The sequence below is a fragment of the Ammospiza nelsoni genome, chromosome 2, assembly GCF_027579445.1.
Source record: "Ammospiza nelsoni isolate bAmmNel1 chromosome 2, bAmmNel1.pri, whole genome shotgun sequence".
Lineage (NCBI taxonomy): Eukaryota > Metazoa > Chordata > Aves > Passeriformes > Passerellidae > Ammospiza > Ammospiza nelsoni.
The window spans coordinates 120,568,115-120,585,313 of record NC_080634.1 but is presented as its reverse complement, the minus strand read 5'-3'; the positions used below and the strand labels follow the sequence as shown (position 1 = coordinate 120,585,313).

General features: G+C 58.6%; 1 protein-coding gene across 1 annotated transcript in view; it reads left to right on the top strand.

Annotated features, from left to right (window-relative positions):
- Positions 1-4,156: 4,156 nt before the first annotated feature.
- Positions 4,157-17,199, top strand: part of DCHS1 (dachsous cadherin-related 1) — a 41,834-nt gene continuing 28,791 nt past the window's right edge. Inside the window, exons 1-2 of the mRNA XM_059466355.1 lie at positions 4,157-4,329; positions 8,305-10,119. Of these exons, the coding sequence (XP_059322338.1) occupies positions 8,368-10,119 (1,752 nt within the window). The 5' untranslated portion in view covers positions 4,157-4,329; positions 8,305-8,367. The remainder of the gene's footprint in view (positions 4,330-8,304; positions 10,120-17,199) is intronic.

Sequence of the window (17,199 nt, the reverse complement as noted above, 5' to 3'; positions counted from 1 at the left end):
GATATAAAACTGGGAGGAGCTGTTGTCTCCCTGGAAGGCAGGGAGGCCTAGCAAAGAGACCTGGACAAATCAGAGGACAGGATAATCATCAACCAGATGAAGTTCAACAAGGCAAAGGGCCAGGGTCTGCCCCTGGGACGGGGCATCCTGGGTGTACACACAGACTCCTGGGCATGGTGCTCTGCAAACCCAGCAGTTGGTCTTGATGGTCCTTGTGGATGCTTTCCAACTCAGCATGCTCTATGATTCTGTAATTTTGCCAAATTATGCCAGAATAGCACATTAGACACCTTGATAAGTGGCTTATTTGGGGCCAGGACCAACCTTTCAGTTGAGCAGACTATGTGAACTGCAGTGCTATAGTAACACATGAGAAATTATTTACTCAATTGAAGAAGACAGATATTAATACGAAAACTTCCACTAAAATGTGGAAGACTGGCAAAAAAGTAATAGTAAATTAGGAGTTTTATGCTTGAGGAAATGCAGTGTCTTTTCAAGGTCAGTTTTAGAGTTCCTCTATTTCAATTTTTTTCAGTAAAGATCTCAGGAAAAAAAAAAAAGTACATGGATAAGTTAGCTTAGTGACACAGCATCGAGAGGCATTGTGAGTATAGAGGGTGACTGGGACATCATAAAAGCAAAAAGCTGTTATTAAGGAGTAGCATAACAGAAATGGAATGAAATTCACCAGTTCATGGTAGACAGTCCTGTGGTTAACAGGGGTGTCCAGAATTGCATAATCCAACCTCTTATGTGGAGACAATCAGCAATAATGGATCAGATTAGCCTTGGAAACTTGCAAGTGGATGAGATTCACTACTCTAAGAGCAGCTTTTTCCAGTGCCACACTACTCTCCCAGTGAAAAAAAACAGTGTCTAATCTTCATTCTGAATCTCTCAACGCGTAAGTGCGGTCATTGTTATTGTGCTACTGTCTGCATTTGGTTCCATCATTTTGTAACCTGTCCTTGAGGCAGCAGCAGCAGGATGCTGTTAAACAGCCCCACTGCCTCAGCATCACCAGAGAGCCCACCTTCTTCAGTGTCTTGTTATAAATTGATCAGATGCCCCAGAGCACTACCTACCTCCTACAGCTTTTCAGTATCCCTCATGAACAGGGTGAGACAAAACTGTACAGAGGATTCCAGTTGTGGCTTCACAATGTCCCAGCTCAAGGGGGATGATTGCTTCCCTCGATCTGCCGCTGACCATTCTCCTAAAGCAGTGGAGAAGTTGTCTGCCTGATTTGCAGTGAGGGCATCCTGCTGACTCTTCATTCCATGCTCATCCCTACTCTCATCTTCCTTTCAGCAGGACTACGACAGCCTGATGGTTCCCAACCTGTAGCAATTGTGGGGTTATTCTGACTCAGATCTAACTTCTGCTAATTTCTTTCTGTAAGGTTCTAGACACCTCTTTGGGCTAAAAAGCCACATATCAGTGACCCCTCATAGTGTCATCTCCTGGAGTTTGTACTCCATTGTCATCACAGAGTATCAACAAAGACTGAACAATACTGGCTCCTAAATGAGTGCTTGGTGTATTTTGTTGGCTGCATTGAGTCACTGATCGCTACCCTCACAGCCCAGAGGTGCCACCAGCCTCCAGCCCAATGCTCCATTCACTCAGATCATGTCCTCAGGTTGTGAACTAAAACTCAGCGGGAGCAGCTGTCAATGCCGCCAAGCCACTGCTTTCCCTTTATCCATACAGCCAATCGTTTTTTCAGAGAAGCTAATTGGGCAGCTCAGCATGATCTGTGCTTGCTAAATCTGCACTGACTATTCCTGATTGCCTCTTTGTTCTCCATATGGTCAGAAGTGGATTCTGAGACGGTGCAGTCCCTGAGTTTTCCAGGTGTGCTGATGACCTTCACAAACTGGTGCTTCTCTGAGTTCCTTATTCTCTTTCTTAAAGGTGAGTGAAAAGTTTGAATAATAGAATCATAGTATGGGATGGGTTGGAGGAACCTTTAAGGGTCACCTACTCCACCCCCCCTGCAATGAGCAGGGACATCTTCTATTTCATCAGGTGACTCAGAGCCCCCTTCAACCTGAGCTTGAGTGTTTCCCCACCCTCACCATGAACATTTCTTCCTTATACCTAGTCTGAATCTGCTGGGTTTTTTTATAAAACATCACGTCCTGTCATTAGAGGTCCTGCTAAAATGTCTGTCCCCATTTTTGTCATAACGTCCCTTTAAATTCTGCAAGGGGCTCTAAGATCTCCTCAGAGCCCACTCTCTCCAGGCTGAAGAACCCAAACTCTTTCAACATATTCTCACAGGAGAGGTGGTCCTGATCTCTGATCAATTTTGGGGCTCTTCTCTGGATCAATCCACCAGGTCTGTGTCTTTCCTGTACTGAGGACTCCAGCACTGGGAGCAGTGCTCCAGGTGGAGTCTTTCCCGAGTGGAGCAGAGGGGAGGAATTATTGCCCTGGTCCTGCTGCCTACACTATTGCTGACAGAAGCCAGGTGCCCACCTGGGCTCGTCCTGTCTCATGTTATCCTTCTTGCCCACCTGGGCTCATACTGTCCCACGTTTATCCTTCTTGCCCACCTGGGCACATCCTGTCTCATGTTTAGCTTTCTTGCCCACCTGGGCACATCCTGTCTCAGGTTTGGCCACTGCCAGCCAGCACACCCAGGTCCTTTTCCAGCTTCCCAGGCACTCTGTTCCCAGCCTGGAGTGCTGCCTGAGGTTGTGGTGATTCAAATCCAGCACTTGGCCTTGTTGAACATCAGCTATCAGCCCATCAACCCAGGCTGCCCAGACCCCTCTGCAGAGCCTTCCTGCGCTCCACCAGATCAACAATCCTGTGCAGCATGGCTGAACCCATCAGCCTTCTCCTTGTCCCTTGTCACCAGTTTGCCAGTCATGTTTATCAGCAGGGTACACTGTCTTTGATGTTTCTTTGCTGGCTGACATTCCTGTAGAAAGTCTTGTTATAATTCTTTGTATTTCTCACCAAGGTCAGCTCCAGTTGTGCCTTAGCATTCCTCATCATTTCCCCACACAGCTGGGTAAGGTCCCTGTACTCCTCTTGGGATACCTGTTCCCATTTCCACTGGCTGTGTGTTTCCATCTTGCTCTTTAGTTTGACCAGCAGGTCCTGACTCAGCCGTGCCAGTCTCTCACCCTCCTCGCCTGATTTCTTACACATGGGGATTGAGAACCGTTGTACTCTACACAAAATGCCATTAAAGGTCTGTCTGAGAAAGAAGACACGTGGTAGCTAAGTCAAGGCTGAAGTTGTTGGAACTGGAACAGGCACAAGATTGTAAGGACCATCTGACCATCTCAGAGCACACTGAGCCATGGTCTTTAGCAGATGATCTTAGCAACAGAGCCTAGTCCACAGCAGTTTCTCCACTAAGAAATCAAAGAAGTTCCAGCAGCAGTTACTGGTCCTAGAGGCTACATGGCTCCAACAGACACACAGACTGCTGAGACCTGTCTGGAGCAGGGAAAAGCTGCCTGAGTGGCCAAGCCGGGCTGAGCCAGCTGCTGGTGGAGATGGCTGGACAGTCATCAGTCTTGTTTTTACCCTGGCATAGGCTGGTGGAGCCCCAGTCCCTTGTAGCACAGACGCACTGAGTGAGCCTGGACCAGGCTGGACCTTCGGAGGCCTGATGTGAGTCAAGGTGTTGGGAGTCACAGGCGCTTGAGCTTTGGGTTCTGAGCCGAAGAAACAACTGCGGTAGAGAGGAAAGAATGGCCTGTGATCATGTCCCCACATGCCCCAGCGTCGCCCACAGCCTCATTTCATGCCCTGCCCAGCCCTCTCCCTGCCCGATCCCGTCCCGCTCCTGCTCCGGCTCCTGCCAGCCCCTTCCCAGTTTCTCGGGCTCCCGGCACCCGCCGCTTCCTTCCATCCTTCTGTGCCCGGCTCCAGCCCTTTCTCCCTGTCCGTGCCGGTCCTGCTCCCCGGCCCTGGAGCCCGGCCGCACCGCCGCACCGCCCGCAGCCCCGCGCGCCCGTCCGGGGCCGCCCCGAGGCCGCGCTCCGCCGGCGCGCTCCGGTGCGGGGCGGGGAGGGGGCGGCGGAGGGAGCGGGGGGCTGAGGGCGGCGCTGGCTCGGGTTTCAGCAGGAGCCTTCGCGCCGAGCCAGCGCCGAGCCAGCGCCGACCCGCCGCCGAGCGCTCCGCGGGGCCAGCGCCGCACCGGGGCGGCCGCGGCACCGGGGCAGCGCCGGAGCGCGCGGGGCACCGGAGCGGCCGGCGGGCCGGAGGGACCTCGGCGCCGGAGCCGCGGGGAGGCTGCGGGACGTCGCGGCGGGGCCGGACCCCGCGGGATGTGACCGGCGCCGGCACGGGACGTGCAGTGTAAGTCCCGGCGCCGGGCTCGGCCCCTGCCGGAGCCTCGCACGGTGGCATCGTCGCGCGGTGGGACCGGACCGGGACCGGGATCGGGCGCTTTGTTCTGCCTCCGCCGCGGAGACAATGGAGCTTGGGGCGGGGGGGGGGGCGGGGGAGAACTAGGGACGCGCCCGAGGCGGCGCAACACCGCGGAGCCGCCGCCGGACGGGGCTCGCTGGCGGCTGCCGGGCAGCACGGCACGGCACGGCACCGCACCGGGCGCTCACGGTGCCGCTGCAGGGCAGAGCCGCCGAGGCGAGGGCGCTCAGCGGAACCGTGGAGGCGCCGGGCGGGGGCTGGGAGCCCGGGCGGAGCGGAGAGCGGGGCTGGCAGAGCGCCGGCACCGGGGCCGCGCGGTGCGGGACGTCCGGAGCGCCAGGGACCGGGACGGGGAGCGGCAGCGGACGCTGGGCCCGGCGGCCGGACAGCCCCGGGAGGCCGGAGCTCGGGGCAGAGCGAGCCCCAACAGCTCCGGTGTACGGGGAACAGGCGAGGCCCCGCAGCGCCCTGGCGATGGGCACAATCCGGCAGGGGCCGATGCAGAGCGGGGATGTCCCGAGACAGGGACTGTGGGAATTGGCTCCGGCGCGGAAATGTTTCATTAGACTTTCCTTTGTGGGGGATGCGTTCTGAGAGACGGGAGAGCCCGCGGGGAGCCCCAGTGTGGCACAAAAATGAGATTCACAAGGATGCAGCAGGGACTGGACTGCATCCGCAGCAAAGGAGCGCCACCCCGCTCTGAGTGCTCGGGCCGTAGAGGAGGGTCATGAGCCTGTGGGGCCGGGCTGCAGCCAGCAGAAGGGTGCCGGTTCTGCAGGCCCAGCTGGGAGATGGTGGGAGAGCCGGGAGGCACGGAGGTGGCTGCGGGTAGTGGTAGGTAGAGTAGAGGCTGGACGTGAGTTGTTAGCCCAAGGCTGCACTGCAGGCAAGTCGGGGCTGGGCATGGTGTGGAGGGCAGACATCTGAAACGAGAGAGAGAGAATCTCTGTGAATGTACAGGAGGAAAGCATATTCCAGGTCAGTGACCAGTGCTCAGCAAAGATTAAACAGGCTTCCTCTTCTGGACTGCAGTCTCAAAAACATCATTACACCAGTCATGGCCTCTCATGTCAGACCTGGGCTATGGCATCAGCAGCATCTGCAGCTTTCATGGAGCCTTCGCACAGCAAGCCCTCTGACATCTGTTTGTGGCGTGCACAGGGGGAGCCGTCTCTCCAGCTCCTCTGCTGGGGCTGCTGGCAGCCCACTTCCCCTTTCTCATGGCTGACAGCAGGCACAAGCTGCTGCACTGCTGGCAAGGGTGCACACAGTGGTCCCAATGTAATTCCATGTCTTTTTTATTTCAAAATATCACACATCTGCTCCGTGTAGGCTGGGCTCTCCTGGTGCTCCAGCCTATCAGCTCTAGGCTTAGATGGATGTTGCAGCTCGCTCCATTTTAGCTGCCCTTCCAGTCAACCTCCTCATCATGGCTCTGGACCTCAAAGAGCTGTGTGAAGAGATTCTGGCAGTTTCCTTCAGAGGCTGCTGGTGCCGTTCTTCACAAGGGTGCCCGGTGGTGGGAGGGACACAGAGGGAGCGGGGCAGCGTGGCTCACGTTACAGAGCGGCCAAGCAGCCCCGCACTGAGCTCTCTGCTAACTGAAAGCAGCTGTTCCGATTTTGTGACTCTGCATCCACTGAGGTCACTGCTGCTTCCCTCTGACCCAAACCTGCACACCTCGTTGTAACAGGGCTCTGCTGGCACCAAGGATGGCTGGTACCTCCCGCTGGCGCACTCCAGTAATGTTCAGTTCCACCTTTAGCTGAAAGATAGGCTTGCTGTGAAACTACTCACTTGCATCCAGGGAGGATAGAACTGAAGAAGCTTATAGAGGCTTTCATCACCAGTTTTCCAGCCCAGGGACCCTAATTTTTGTTCCCTGGTTGTGCTAGTGCTCTCAGCTGCTTTCACACTCCCCAGATTTGCTTTTCAAGTCTCTCTTCTCCCCTCCAGCAGTCCATAAAGCCTCACTGGCTTCTCAAGGTAACTAATGGAACCAGGTGGGCTTTTCCCCATGCCTGTGCCCTGACTTCTTCCAGAGTCCAAGAGTCCAAGCTGCCCAAGAGTCTAAGCTCCTACCAAGGCTTTAAACTCTCTGCCCTGGCCCTTCCCATGACCTGAGCATCTGCAACACCATTGCAATGGTGCAGTCTCATCACAGAAGCTACCTCAGACCCCATTCCTCCAGCATGTTCTGGGGGTAGGCAGTTACCCCTCCATCTGGGGAATTAAAAGTAGCTCCAACAGAGAGGCAGACCTGTCTAGGACCTCTGAGTTCATGCAGATTCCCAAATTGCAGCACACAAAAGTATTTTCTTTTGACTTCAGGTCCTAGGACATTGTGAGGGCTCTCACCTGCTGGGTGCAAGAAGAGCATGTGGATTTACCTCAGACTGTGTGGATAGGCCTCAGAATGGATGCCCACTGAAGTAAACATTTCTATATGAGTAGAAAATACTTTTAAATTATTTTGTTTCTGTCACTAACCCAGGATTTACACAGGAAAAAAAAAATCTGGACAGCTGATCCGAGGTGGGAAAGGGGACCCAAGAATACCATCATATGTGCCCTGGGAAGGGTTAACACCGCCGCAGAGTTCTTTGGTCAAGGGCTGATATTCTTAGTTCCCAAAGCAGGCATTGCCAGCCACCTCCATTCCCCAAGACAGGGAGGTTCTTGCTCCTGCATGCGACATGAGCGGCTCCTGAGTGTGGTTATGGGCCCAGCAGCAAACGCTTTCAAGAGAGTCCAAGAGTGAGCTCATGCTGCCGCCATCCCCGCAGACCACGGAGCCGCGTTCGCGGCGCGGAGCGGGGCCGGGGCCGCCGTTCGGGCGCAGCTCCGCGGCCGCGCCGTTACCCGGTGCTCCCGGCGGGGCAGGGCCGGGCAGGGCAGGGCAGCGCTGGCACCCGGGCACGGGCGGCTCTCCGGGCTCTGCCCGTCCGGCTGCAGCGCTGCAGGAGCTGCGGCTGCCTCTGCCGCCCTCCCCCACTGCTGCAACGAAACGCAGTTACGGGGAAGGGAGGGAAGGAGCCGGAGCCAGCAAGGAGCAGCGAGAAGGAGACAAAGGAGGGGAGCGAGCGGCGGAGGGTGTGGGACGGAGCAGCTGGCAGCTCCGAGGGAGTCGCTGCGTTCCTACGGCACTGCCGCCGCCCTCCATGGCACCGGCGTGGGGCACCCGCCGATCTCCGTGCCAGCCCAAACAATGAGCACGGCCCGATTTTATCCCGGGCATTCCCAGCTGTGGGCACATCCTTTGCAATGCATCCTTTTTGAGTTATTGTTCGCTGAATGGAAGCCCGCTCCAGTTCTGTGCCCCTTCCCAGGGACAGCAGATTTGCACTTCACGGGTTTTGGCACCTAAGTCCCCGAGGTCCTGAAAGGCACGCTGCTGCGGAGAGAGGGGGTGGGGGCCAGGGTCTCAAGCAGCGACTCGCTGAGCTATCTCGTAATTTGAGACCAGCTTTTTACAGGGAGGAGAGATGCAAGGCTGCTGTTTGCCCAAAACCCTCTGTCCTCTTGCAGACAGGCTCTGAGCCTCTCAGGAAGCGTTCGGCTGTTGAAGACACAGGGGCTGCTGCCCGGGGGCAGCTGATGCCAGTGCTGCCAGGCGGGCAGGGGCTGGAAAGAGCACCTGGGCATGTAGGAAGCGCCTCTGTGACAGGGTCCTAGCTGCTCACCTCGGGGCACTGCCAGGTGTGAGCTCCCTCCAGGTGCTGTGCCAGGCTTTTGTTTGGGCAGGCTCTGACACATATTGTCACGTTCGCTTCTTGGGAGGGACGGGCGTTACATGGTGGTCGGGCAGCAGATACCTGCAGGCCTTCCCTCTCCAGGCTGTTTTCTGTCCTTCTGTCCCTCCTTTGCTCTCTCTTAACCAGTATCCTCTGGTCTGCATTCCAGGCAGGATTAAAGCGAACTCTGCAAAGGAGATCAAGCCACCCTCTGCTCTGCTTGCTGCCAGCCATGGAGCAAATGAAGAGGTCAACAATGCTTCTGCTGGAGCTGCTTGTTCTTGGGGGCCTGAGAGCAGCGATGGGCTCTGCTGTCCTGGGCACCCTGGACCTACAAATAGATGAGGAGCAGCCGGCTGGCACCATCATTGGGGACATCAGTGCTGGCCTGCCCCCTGAAACTAGTGCCTACATGTATTTCATCTCAGCACAGGAGGGCAGTGGTGTCTCCACTGACTTGGGGATAGATGAGAATACAGGGATCATCAAAACAGCTCGTGTCCTGGACCGAGAGACTCGGGACCGCTACAGCTTCATAGCTGTCACCCCAGAGGGCATCACGGTAGAGGTGAACATCCAGGTGAATGACATCAATGACCATGCCCCAGCATTTCCCAAGCAGCGCAGCACCTTTCAGATCCCGGAGCACACCCCCCTTGGCAGCAGGTTTCCCTTGGACCCAGCCTTTGATGCCGACAGTGGCCTCCTGAACACACAAGGCTACACGATTAAGGGAGGGAATGTGGGGCAGGCCTTCCGCCTGGAAACGCGCCGAGGACCCAACGGGGTCCTGTATTTGGACCTGGTGGTCAGCAACGTTCTGGATCGGGAGAACCGTTCCTCGTACTCCCTGCTGCTGGAAGCCTACGATGGGGGCTCTCCGCCCCGGAGCACCCAGATGACACTGGACGTGTCCATTCAGGACATCAACGACAACGCCCCCAGCTTCAACCAGAGCCGCTATCACACGCTCATTTCGGAGAATCTGAAACCTGGCAGCAGCATCCTGCAGGTCTTTGCCTCTGACGCAGATGAAGGTGACAACGGGGATGTGATTTACGAGATCAACCGACGGCAGAGCGATCCTGAGCAGTACTTCACCATCGATGCCCGGACCGGAGTCATCAAGCTCAACAAGGGTCTGGACTATGAGGTGAGGAAGGTGCACGAGCTGGTGGTGCAGGCAAGGGATAAGGCTGTCCATCCTGAGGTCACCACAGCCTTTGTCACTATCCACGTGCGTGACTACAATGACAACCAGCCCACCATGACTATCATCTTTCTGAGTGAGGATGGCTCCCCACAGATCTCTGAGGGAGCCCAGCCCGGACAGTACGTGGCACGCATTTCTGTTTCCGATCCCGACTATGGAGAGTATTCCAATGTCAATGTCACACTGGAGGGAGGAGATGGCAAGTTTGCCCTCACTACTAAGGACAACATAATCTATCTGATCTGCGTGGACCAACTTCTGGATCGGGAGGAAAGAGACTCCTATGATCTGCGGGTGACAGCTACTGACTCAGGAACGCCCCCGCTGCGGGCAGAATCAGCCTTTGTGCTGCAGGTGATGGATGTTAATGACAACCCCCCGCTCTTTGACCAGCAGGAGTACAAGCAGAGCATCCCCGAGGTGGTGTACCCAGGCAGCTTTGTCCTGCAGGTGACAGCTCGTGACAAGGACCAGGGTCCCAATGGGGAGGTGCGGTACAGCATCCTGCATGGCCGCGACACCCACTCCAGCTGGTTCACCATTGACCCTGCCACCGGCATCATCACCACTGCTGCCCCTCTGGATTATGAAAAGGACCCTCAGCCTCAGCTCACTGTGCTGGCCACGGACCGGGGAACCCCTGCGCTCTCTTCCTCAGCTGTGGTGCACGTGGCCTTGCAGGATGTCAATGACAATGAGCCCGTGTTCAGGAGTAACTTCTACAATGTGTCCCTGAAGGAGAGCACCCCTGTTGGGACCTGCTTCTTGCAGGTAGGTGCATGTATTGAGGCCGGAGCTCGGCAGCACAGCCAGGGCTGTGGGCAGCCTGGGGTGGGAGAGCTGCCCGTGCAGGGTGTTTGGGGCAGGTGTCATGGCTTTGGCAGGCAGTGTTTGCAGCAGGAATGCCGGGGCCGAGATCCCCGCCCTTGGTGTGAGTCCAGAATGGGGCCAAGTCATGTACATCGTTTCTGTGTGCAAGCAGTGGGCAATGCCACTGCCACCGGGCACACCACAAGACTGTCCATTGCCCAGAGCATGGTGTGGGCCTCTCTTGAGGTGGCTCCTGCTGTGCCAGGCCTTGCTTGCATCAGTGTGGAGCAGCCAGGACACTCAAAATGGAGCTAAGGAATGTGATACTGCCTCTGGAAACTGCCTCTAGCCCGGCTTTGGACTTCCCTCTCCCCCTGTGAGGTCGTTAGCCCAAGATCATCAGTGTTGGTAAGGCTGCTTGTGAGCATTAATTATGCTAATGAGCTAATGAGCTGAGGCACGTGCTGCTGCACCAGCCTTTGTGTGGCAAGAGGTCACGGCTGGGGCTGGAGAGCTGCTGGGCCTCCAAAAGCTCTGTGATGAGCTACTGATGCCATTGGGATTCCGTGTGTTCTGTGCTCCCTGTGTTCGGTGTTTCTGCTGCAGCTCAGGCCCTGGAGCCCTGGTTCCTGGGACAGATGATCCACCTGCCTGAGCTGGGGTGAGGGCAGGTGTGGGGGTGCACTGCCAGCTGTGGCAGCAGCCAGGCTGTGCATGGGGACAAGCACCAGTGGCACCGGGGGCACGTCCCTGCTGGAGGTGTGGGGCACGGGGATGTCTGGCTGGGACCACGAGAAGCTCTGGTGCCAGGTTGGTGAGAGGGGCCCAAGGGGACGGGAAGAACAGAAATTCTGGGGTCCATAAGACAAGGCTCGAGGAGGTCCTGTGACTTGGCCAGGAAGGGGTCCCTAGGTCACGCTGGAGGTGGCAAGAAAGGATGGTCTGTGAGTGCCCTGTGGGTACACTGCAGGGGCATGGGGTGTGTGTGGATGGGCTGTGGGGTGTGTGTGTGCATGCACACACACAGGTGACTGATGGTGTGGGGCGGGAGTGCTGGAGAGGGGCTTGTTGGGCAGTGAGTGCAGCAGATGTGGTAGGAGAGTGTCAGGAAGGAGGAATTGGGTGGGAGCAAGGGCCAGGTGTGGAATAGAGAAGGCATGTGGAGCTGGGGCAAGTGTAGGATGGCAGAGATCGGGGGGCTTGGGGACAGGTCAGGGTAGGATTAGGGGGAAGGATGGGCAGAAGGAGTGAGTGGGAGATGAGGAGGAAGATGTAGGTCAGGGGAGATTTGGGGTTGGTGTATGCAGGGCAGCACTACAGCCTGTCCCGGTGTGGGGAGTGTGGGGATGGACAGGGCCGGGACAGGGCCGGGACAGGGCCGGGTCAGGGCCGGGTCAGGGCCGGGGACAGGGCCAGGACAGGGCCGGGACAGGGCCAGCACAGGGCCGGGACAGAGCCGGGGACAGGGCCGGGACAGGGCCGGGACAGGGACGGGGACGGGGACGGCGGAGGTGCAGGGCAGCCCCGGGCCTGTGCAGAGCCCCCGAAGGGAGGGCCCCCTCTTTCCCTGTCCGTGCCTTCCTGCTCAGCGCACTCACTCGCCGTGTGGGAAGGGTTCTGGAAATGCAATCGGAGATGGCGGCGGGGCTCCTGAGGCGGCCGTGGGGCCGGGCTGGAGGAGAGGGCCCTGCACAGAGCTGGGGCTGGGGGCGCCCCAAAGAGTGCCCAGCACAGGGGCTGGGGGCACCCCAAAGAGTGCCCGGGGCTGGGGCAGGGGGCACACCCAGCACAGGGGCTGGGGGCACCCCAAAGAGTGCCCGGGGCTGGGGGCACCCCAAAGAGCGCCCTGAACAGAGCTGGGGCTGGGGGCATCCCAAAGAGTGCCCGGCACAGGGGCTGGGGGCGCCCCAAAGAGTGCCCGGCACAGGGGCTGGGGGTGCCCCAAAGAGTGCCCAGCACAGGGGCTGGGGGCACCCCAAAGAGTGCCCAGCACAGGGGCTGGGGGCACACCCAGCAGTGCCCAGCACAGGGGCTGGCGGCACCCCAAAGAGTGCCCAGCACAGGGGCTGGGGGCACACCCAGCAGTGCCCAGCACAGGGGCTGGCAGCACCCCAAAGAGTGTCCGGCACAGGGGCTGGGGGCACACCCAGCAGTGCCCAGCACAGGGGCTGGGGGCACCCCAAAGAGTGCCCAGCACAGGGGCTGGGGGCACACCCAGCAGTGCCCAGCACACGGCCCCCGGCTCTGCCCTGTGCAGGGGCACGGCTGGACTGGCAGCTGGCAGTGACCCAGGCTTGGCACGTTTGATGCCTTGGCCGAGCGCGGGTGTTTCTGTTTCGTTTGGAACAGCGCGGAGCACAGGTAACTCCCGCGCGGCCCCGGCACAAAGCAAACAGCTCACACATCTGCTGCTGCTTCCTCTGAGCCAGGAAATGTGAGAGGATGGGAAAGGAGGCTGGCCAGGCTTGATCGAGGATGCAGCAGCAGCCAGCCGAGTCTGGGAGCTGGGCAGAGCCGGGACAGGGAGCCCTGGCTTGGAGCGCGGCTGCCTGGCATGGCCACCCCTGTGCCTCAAACAGGAAGGCTGCAGAGGTGCTGCCAGGGCTGTCGTGCCCAGTGCCCAGCACTGTTCCCCACGAAGCTGCCCGTGTCAGGTGTGCTGCCCCCACAGCCCTTTTGTGCTGTTGCCCCTGCTTGGCTCCATCTCTCTATGGCTTCCAGGCACTGGGGCTCACCCAGTGAGTATCTCTGTCAAAGCCTGGGTTCTGTCCGGACCCACACAGTGGTGATGAGTGCTCAGGTCATGGGCAGGCCCTGCCAGATGAGGCACAGGACACACGACAGTCACCCGGGTCAGCACAGAGCTCAGTGAGTTTGCTTCTTTGTCAGCCTGCCCCATTTTTAAGCAGAAAAGGCTGGGAGGACCAGGCCTGTTTTTAGACAGTGATGTCTACTCTCTGTGGACAGGACAGAAGGGTGGGGAAGGAAGGAGTCCCCAAGAGTGAGCAGGAGAGACCTGAACTATCACTACAGATGATCTGCCCCCTTGCAGACTCCGTTCTGTCTGCCACGACAGTCTTTGTGTCTGAGTGTGAACAGGGATGAGCAGAGCAGGTTGCTGGCCTGAGCTTCTGAGAGAGAAAAAGGAACTCATAACGTCTTCTCTGTTTATTACTCGTGTTTACTATGGGCCAGGTCCCACAGTAGCAGACTGAGCATGAAGCAAAGGAAATGGCAAACTCACTGTTCAGATGTGAGATGAGAAAGAAACACTGGTGGAGAGAGAGCCCAGGGTAGCAGTGAACGTGAGACCAGCAGAAAATGGAGCAGGAGTTGGTCCCCAGCTGGCTGCCCTGCTCCTCTCTGCCGCCATGGGCTGATGCTGCCGAGGCTTTAGGGCACTGGATCCTGCTCCAGTGCTGGGCTCCATGTAAATCTGCTCTGGTATAAATTCACCCTGCTGGTTTGAATTTGCTTTAAACATTTGACTGTGTACCAGCACACTGCATGCATGGTCAGATAGTGTTTTTCTGGGGCTTTCTGACTTTTCATGCTAAATCAAGTATTGTCTGTGTTCTGGCAGAGAGAGCTGTGAGCCCCATGTGGTGAGCATGGGCTGGTTGGACAGCAACCTGAATGACATGGAGCGGTGGATTATTGATTCTTGCGTATATTCAGAATTGATGATTTTGGAATCAGGGTTTACACACTGCCTTTGCACCCGTACACAAACGTTGGGGAACGTCAGAAATTAAAAGCTGACCAGCAATGCACCTAATGTAGAGTCTCTGCAGTTTTGAGGACAAGTCTGATGAGTGTTTGGTTCTGGTTTGTGACTCCATCGGGCATTCATGGTCAGTGCTACAAGCATAGCCCCGTGGGCCATGCCCCAGGGAGGAGGATGTGGATGAAGAGCTGTAGGCTACACCAGAGCACATTCACTGTGTTACCAGGAGGGTCTGGAGGGCTGTTCCTGGCAGGGACATGGAGCGTGGCCAGGCATGGGCCTGGGGCAGCACGAGGACTAATGCTCACCCACTGCGGGCAAGGAGAGTGCAGGAGGGAGGGGGCACTGCTGCCTGCCTGCATTTGTGTTCCTAGGGCAAGGGATTCGGTATCAACCTATTTCCAGACCTTTGCACAGCACAGAGCAGGCCTCCCCTCCTTGGAAACAAGAAGGCCAGCTTTCCAGAGCGAGATGGGGAGATGCCTGGGGGCGTGCTGGGGGCAGGAACAAGGGGGAGAGAGTGTCAGGGTGCTGAGGAGCAGGCTGCCGTGTGGGGGGATCGGGGGTACACAGCAGTGTGGGCAAGGGGGAGATGCTGGTACATGGGAGGCTGTGGGGGGAGGTGAGTGCTGTTGTTACCGCCAGAAGAGCTGCATTTGTTCCAAATTCCTGTGAAAGTTATTTCCTTGCGCTGCCAGCAGCCTCCTCCTGGGCTTGGCACAGCAGCCAGCGCCATGATTAATTCAAGTAGCATTTCCCCTGGAGCTGCAGCAGCTTTTCCACTGCAGCTGAGAGGCCCCAGCCCCTCGCGCTCCTCTCCCCCATGCTCTGCTCCTCCTCCCAGCCCCCTGGAACAGCTCCCTCCTTCCTCCGTGCGATCCCCAGCCCCCTCACAGCTGCCCCTTCTCCCGTACCTCTGCCTCAGCCCAAGGGCCCGCAGAACTGCTCTTTCCCCCGCTGCCCCTGCTCGCGCAGCTTGCTCATCTGTGTCCACCCACACCCACCACACTGCAGCTCGGCAGGGCCAGTCCTTCTGCCCCTCCCGTGCCCCAGTGTGCTCCCCCTTTCTGCTCCCCTGTTTCTGCTCCCCCTTTCTGCTCCCCCCTTTCTGCTCCCCTTGTTCTCCCGCACCCCTGGTCAGTGCCAGCTGCAGTTGTCGTGTCCCCCCTCGCCACTGTGACCCGGGGCAGCTCTCCTCCACCTGCACAGCCCTTGGGGCATGCCAGCCTCTCCCTCTGGATCCCAGAATGATGTTAGGTAGGAAGGGACCTTAAAGATCGTCCAGTTACAGCCCCCTGCCATGGGCAAGGGCACCCTCCACTAGACCAGTCCTGGCCTTGGACACTGGATGGAGCAGCCACAGCCCACCCTCACAAGGATGAGCTTCTTCACAAGATGCCATCTAACCTGGTCCTCTGGCTGTGTGAAGCCATTGCCCCTTGCCCTGTCAGTCCAGGCCCTTGTCCAAAGTCCCTCTCCAGCTCTCTTGGAGCCCCTTTAGGCACTGGAAGGGACTCTAGGGTTTCCCTGGAGCCTTTTTGAGGTTGAGCACCCCCATCTCGCCCAGCCTGTCTCCAGAGCAGCTCCATGTCCTGCTGATGTTGGGAGCCCCATGCTGGCCTTGCTCCCTAGGCTCACCCTGCCTGGCATGCTCAATCCTGTGCTGACCCCAGTCTCTCCTGCACATCTTATGGATGTGTGTCCCATCTTTTTGTACAGACCTTCTCTGAGCGCTCTCTGCCTGAGCTCCACATGGCTGAAACCCAGCCCCACACCCTGGGTTGGGTCATTCTGGCTTCAGTGCCCCCCAGGGTCCTGCCATTTCTGCCCTGGGCTGTGCCTGCCCCATTCAAGCCCCCCACCCTGAGCACTCTTCCCAGCTTCCCACCCCTGCTCTGCTCCAGGATTCCCTGCCCCTTTCTGCTCCCCAGCTTCCAGGTCCTGTTCATCTCCTGCACCTTCTGTGGGGCTCCCTATGCCCTGCAGCTCCTGGCTGCAGATGCCATTTCACTAGCAGACACTCAGGTGCAGAACCTCGCTCCTTGTCCGTCTGTGCCCTGTGCTTGGAGGCCCCTGGGCTCCCAGAAGGGTGCTGGGCACTCTCAGGCTCCCTCCCCTCTTGCCCAGCCTCACCATTCACACCCTGCCTCCCTGCCAGTGTCTGTGGTTAACTTCCTGCCCAATCTCAGGGCAGCCCCTGCTCCCCATGCCCAGCTACATGTGTTTCTGGCAGCCCTGTGTCTGTCCTAGCATCACAGGAGGGTGAGAAGGGACCTTAAAGCCCATCTCCTTCCACCCCCTGCCATGGCAGGGACACCTTCCACTAGACCCGGCTGTTCCAAGCCCCATCCAGCCTGGCCTTGGGTGCCAGGGCTGGGGCAGCCTCAGCTGCTCTGGGCAGTGTGGAGGCCATGGCTGTGGGACCCCCAGCCCGTGCCTGGGGCCCTGGGGAGCCGGCAGTGTGAGCCTGCAGTGTGACCCAGCGGTGTGACCCAGGGGTGTGAGCCTTCAGTGTGACCCAGGGGTGTGAGCCAGCAGTGTGAGCCAGCAGTGTGACCCAGCGGTGTGAGCCTGCAGTGTGACCATGCAGTGTGAGCCTGCAGTGTGACCCAGCGGTGTGACCCAGGGGTGTGAGCCAGCAGTGTGAGCCTGCACTGTGACCCTGCAGTGTGAGCCTGCACTGTGACCCTGCAGTGTGACCCAGCAGTGTGAGCCTGCACTGTGACCCTGCAGTGTGAGCCTGCACTGTGAGCCTGCACTGTGACCCAGCAGTGTGAGCCTGCACTGTGACCCTGCAGTGTGACCCAGCGGTGTGACCCAGGGGTGTGACCCAGGGGTGTGACCCAGCGGTGTGACCCAGTGGTGTGACCCAGGGGTGTGAGCCAGCAGTGTGAGCCTGCACTGTGACCCTGCAGTGTGAGCCTGCACTGTGAGCCTGCAGTGTGACCCAGTGGTGTGACCCAGCGGTGTGACCCAGGGGTGTGAGCCAGCAGTGCTGGCAGCTGCACTGGGGCTCCCTGCACAGGGGGCTCCATGGGGAGCCATGGGGGCTGACCCTCGCCTTGGCCACGTGGCTGCGCTGCTGCTGGGCCAAACCCTGACCCTGCTGCCTCCCCTGGGACCCGGCCGTGCTGGGGGCTGGGACAAAGCCTGGAGACAGGAGCGGCTCCTGAAATAGCTGTGTGGCTGCTGCCTGGCCGCTCTGGGCTGGCCGGTGGCCGTGCCAGGGCTGGGAGGGCAGAGGCTGGCGCGCGCTCCGGCGCGGGGAGCCGTGCGTGGGATCGCTGACCACACTGGCGCCAGCCTCCCCTCCT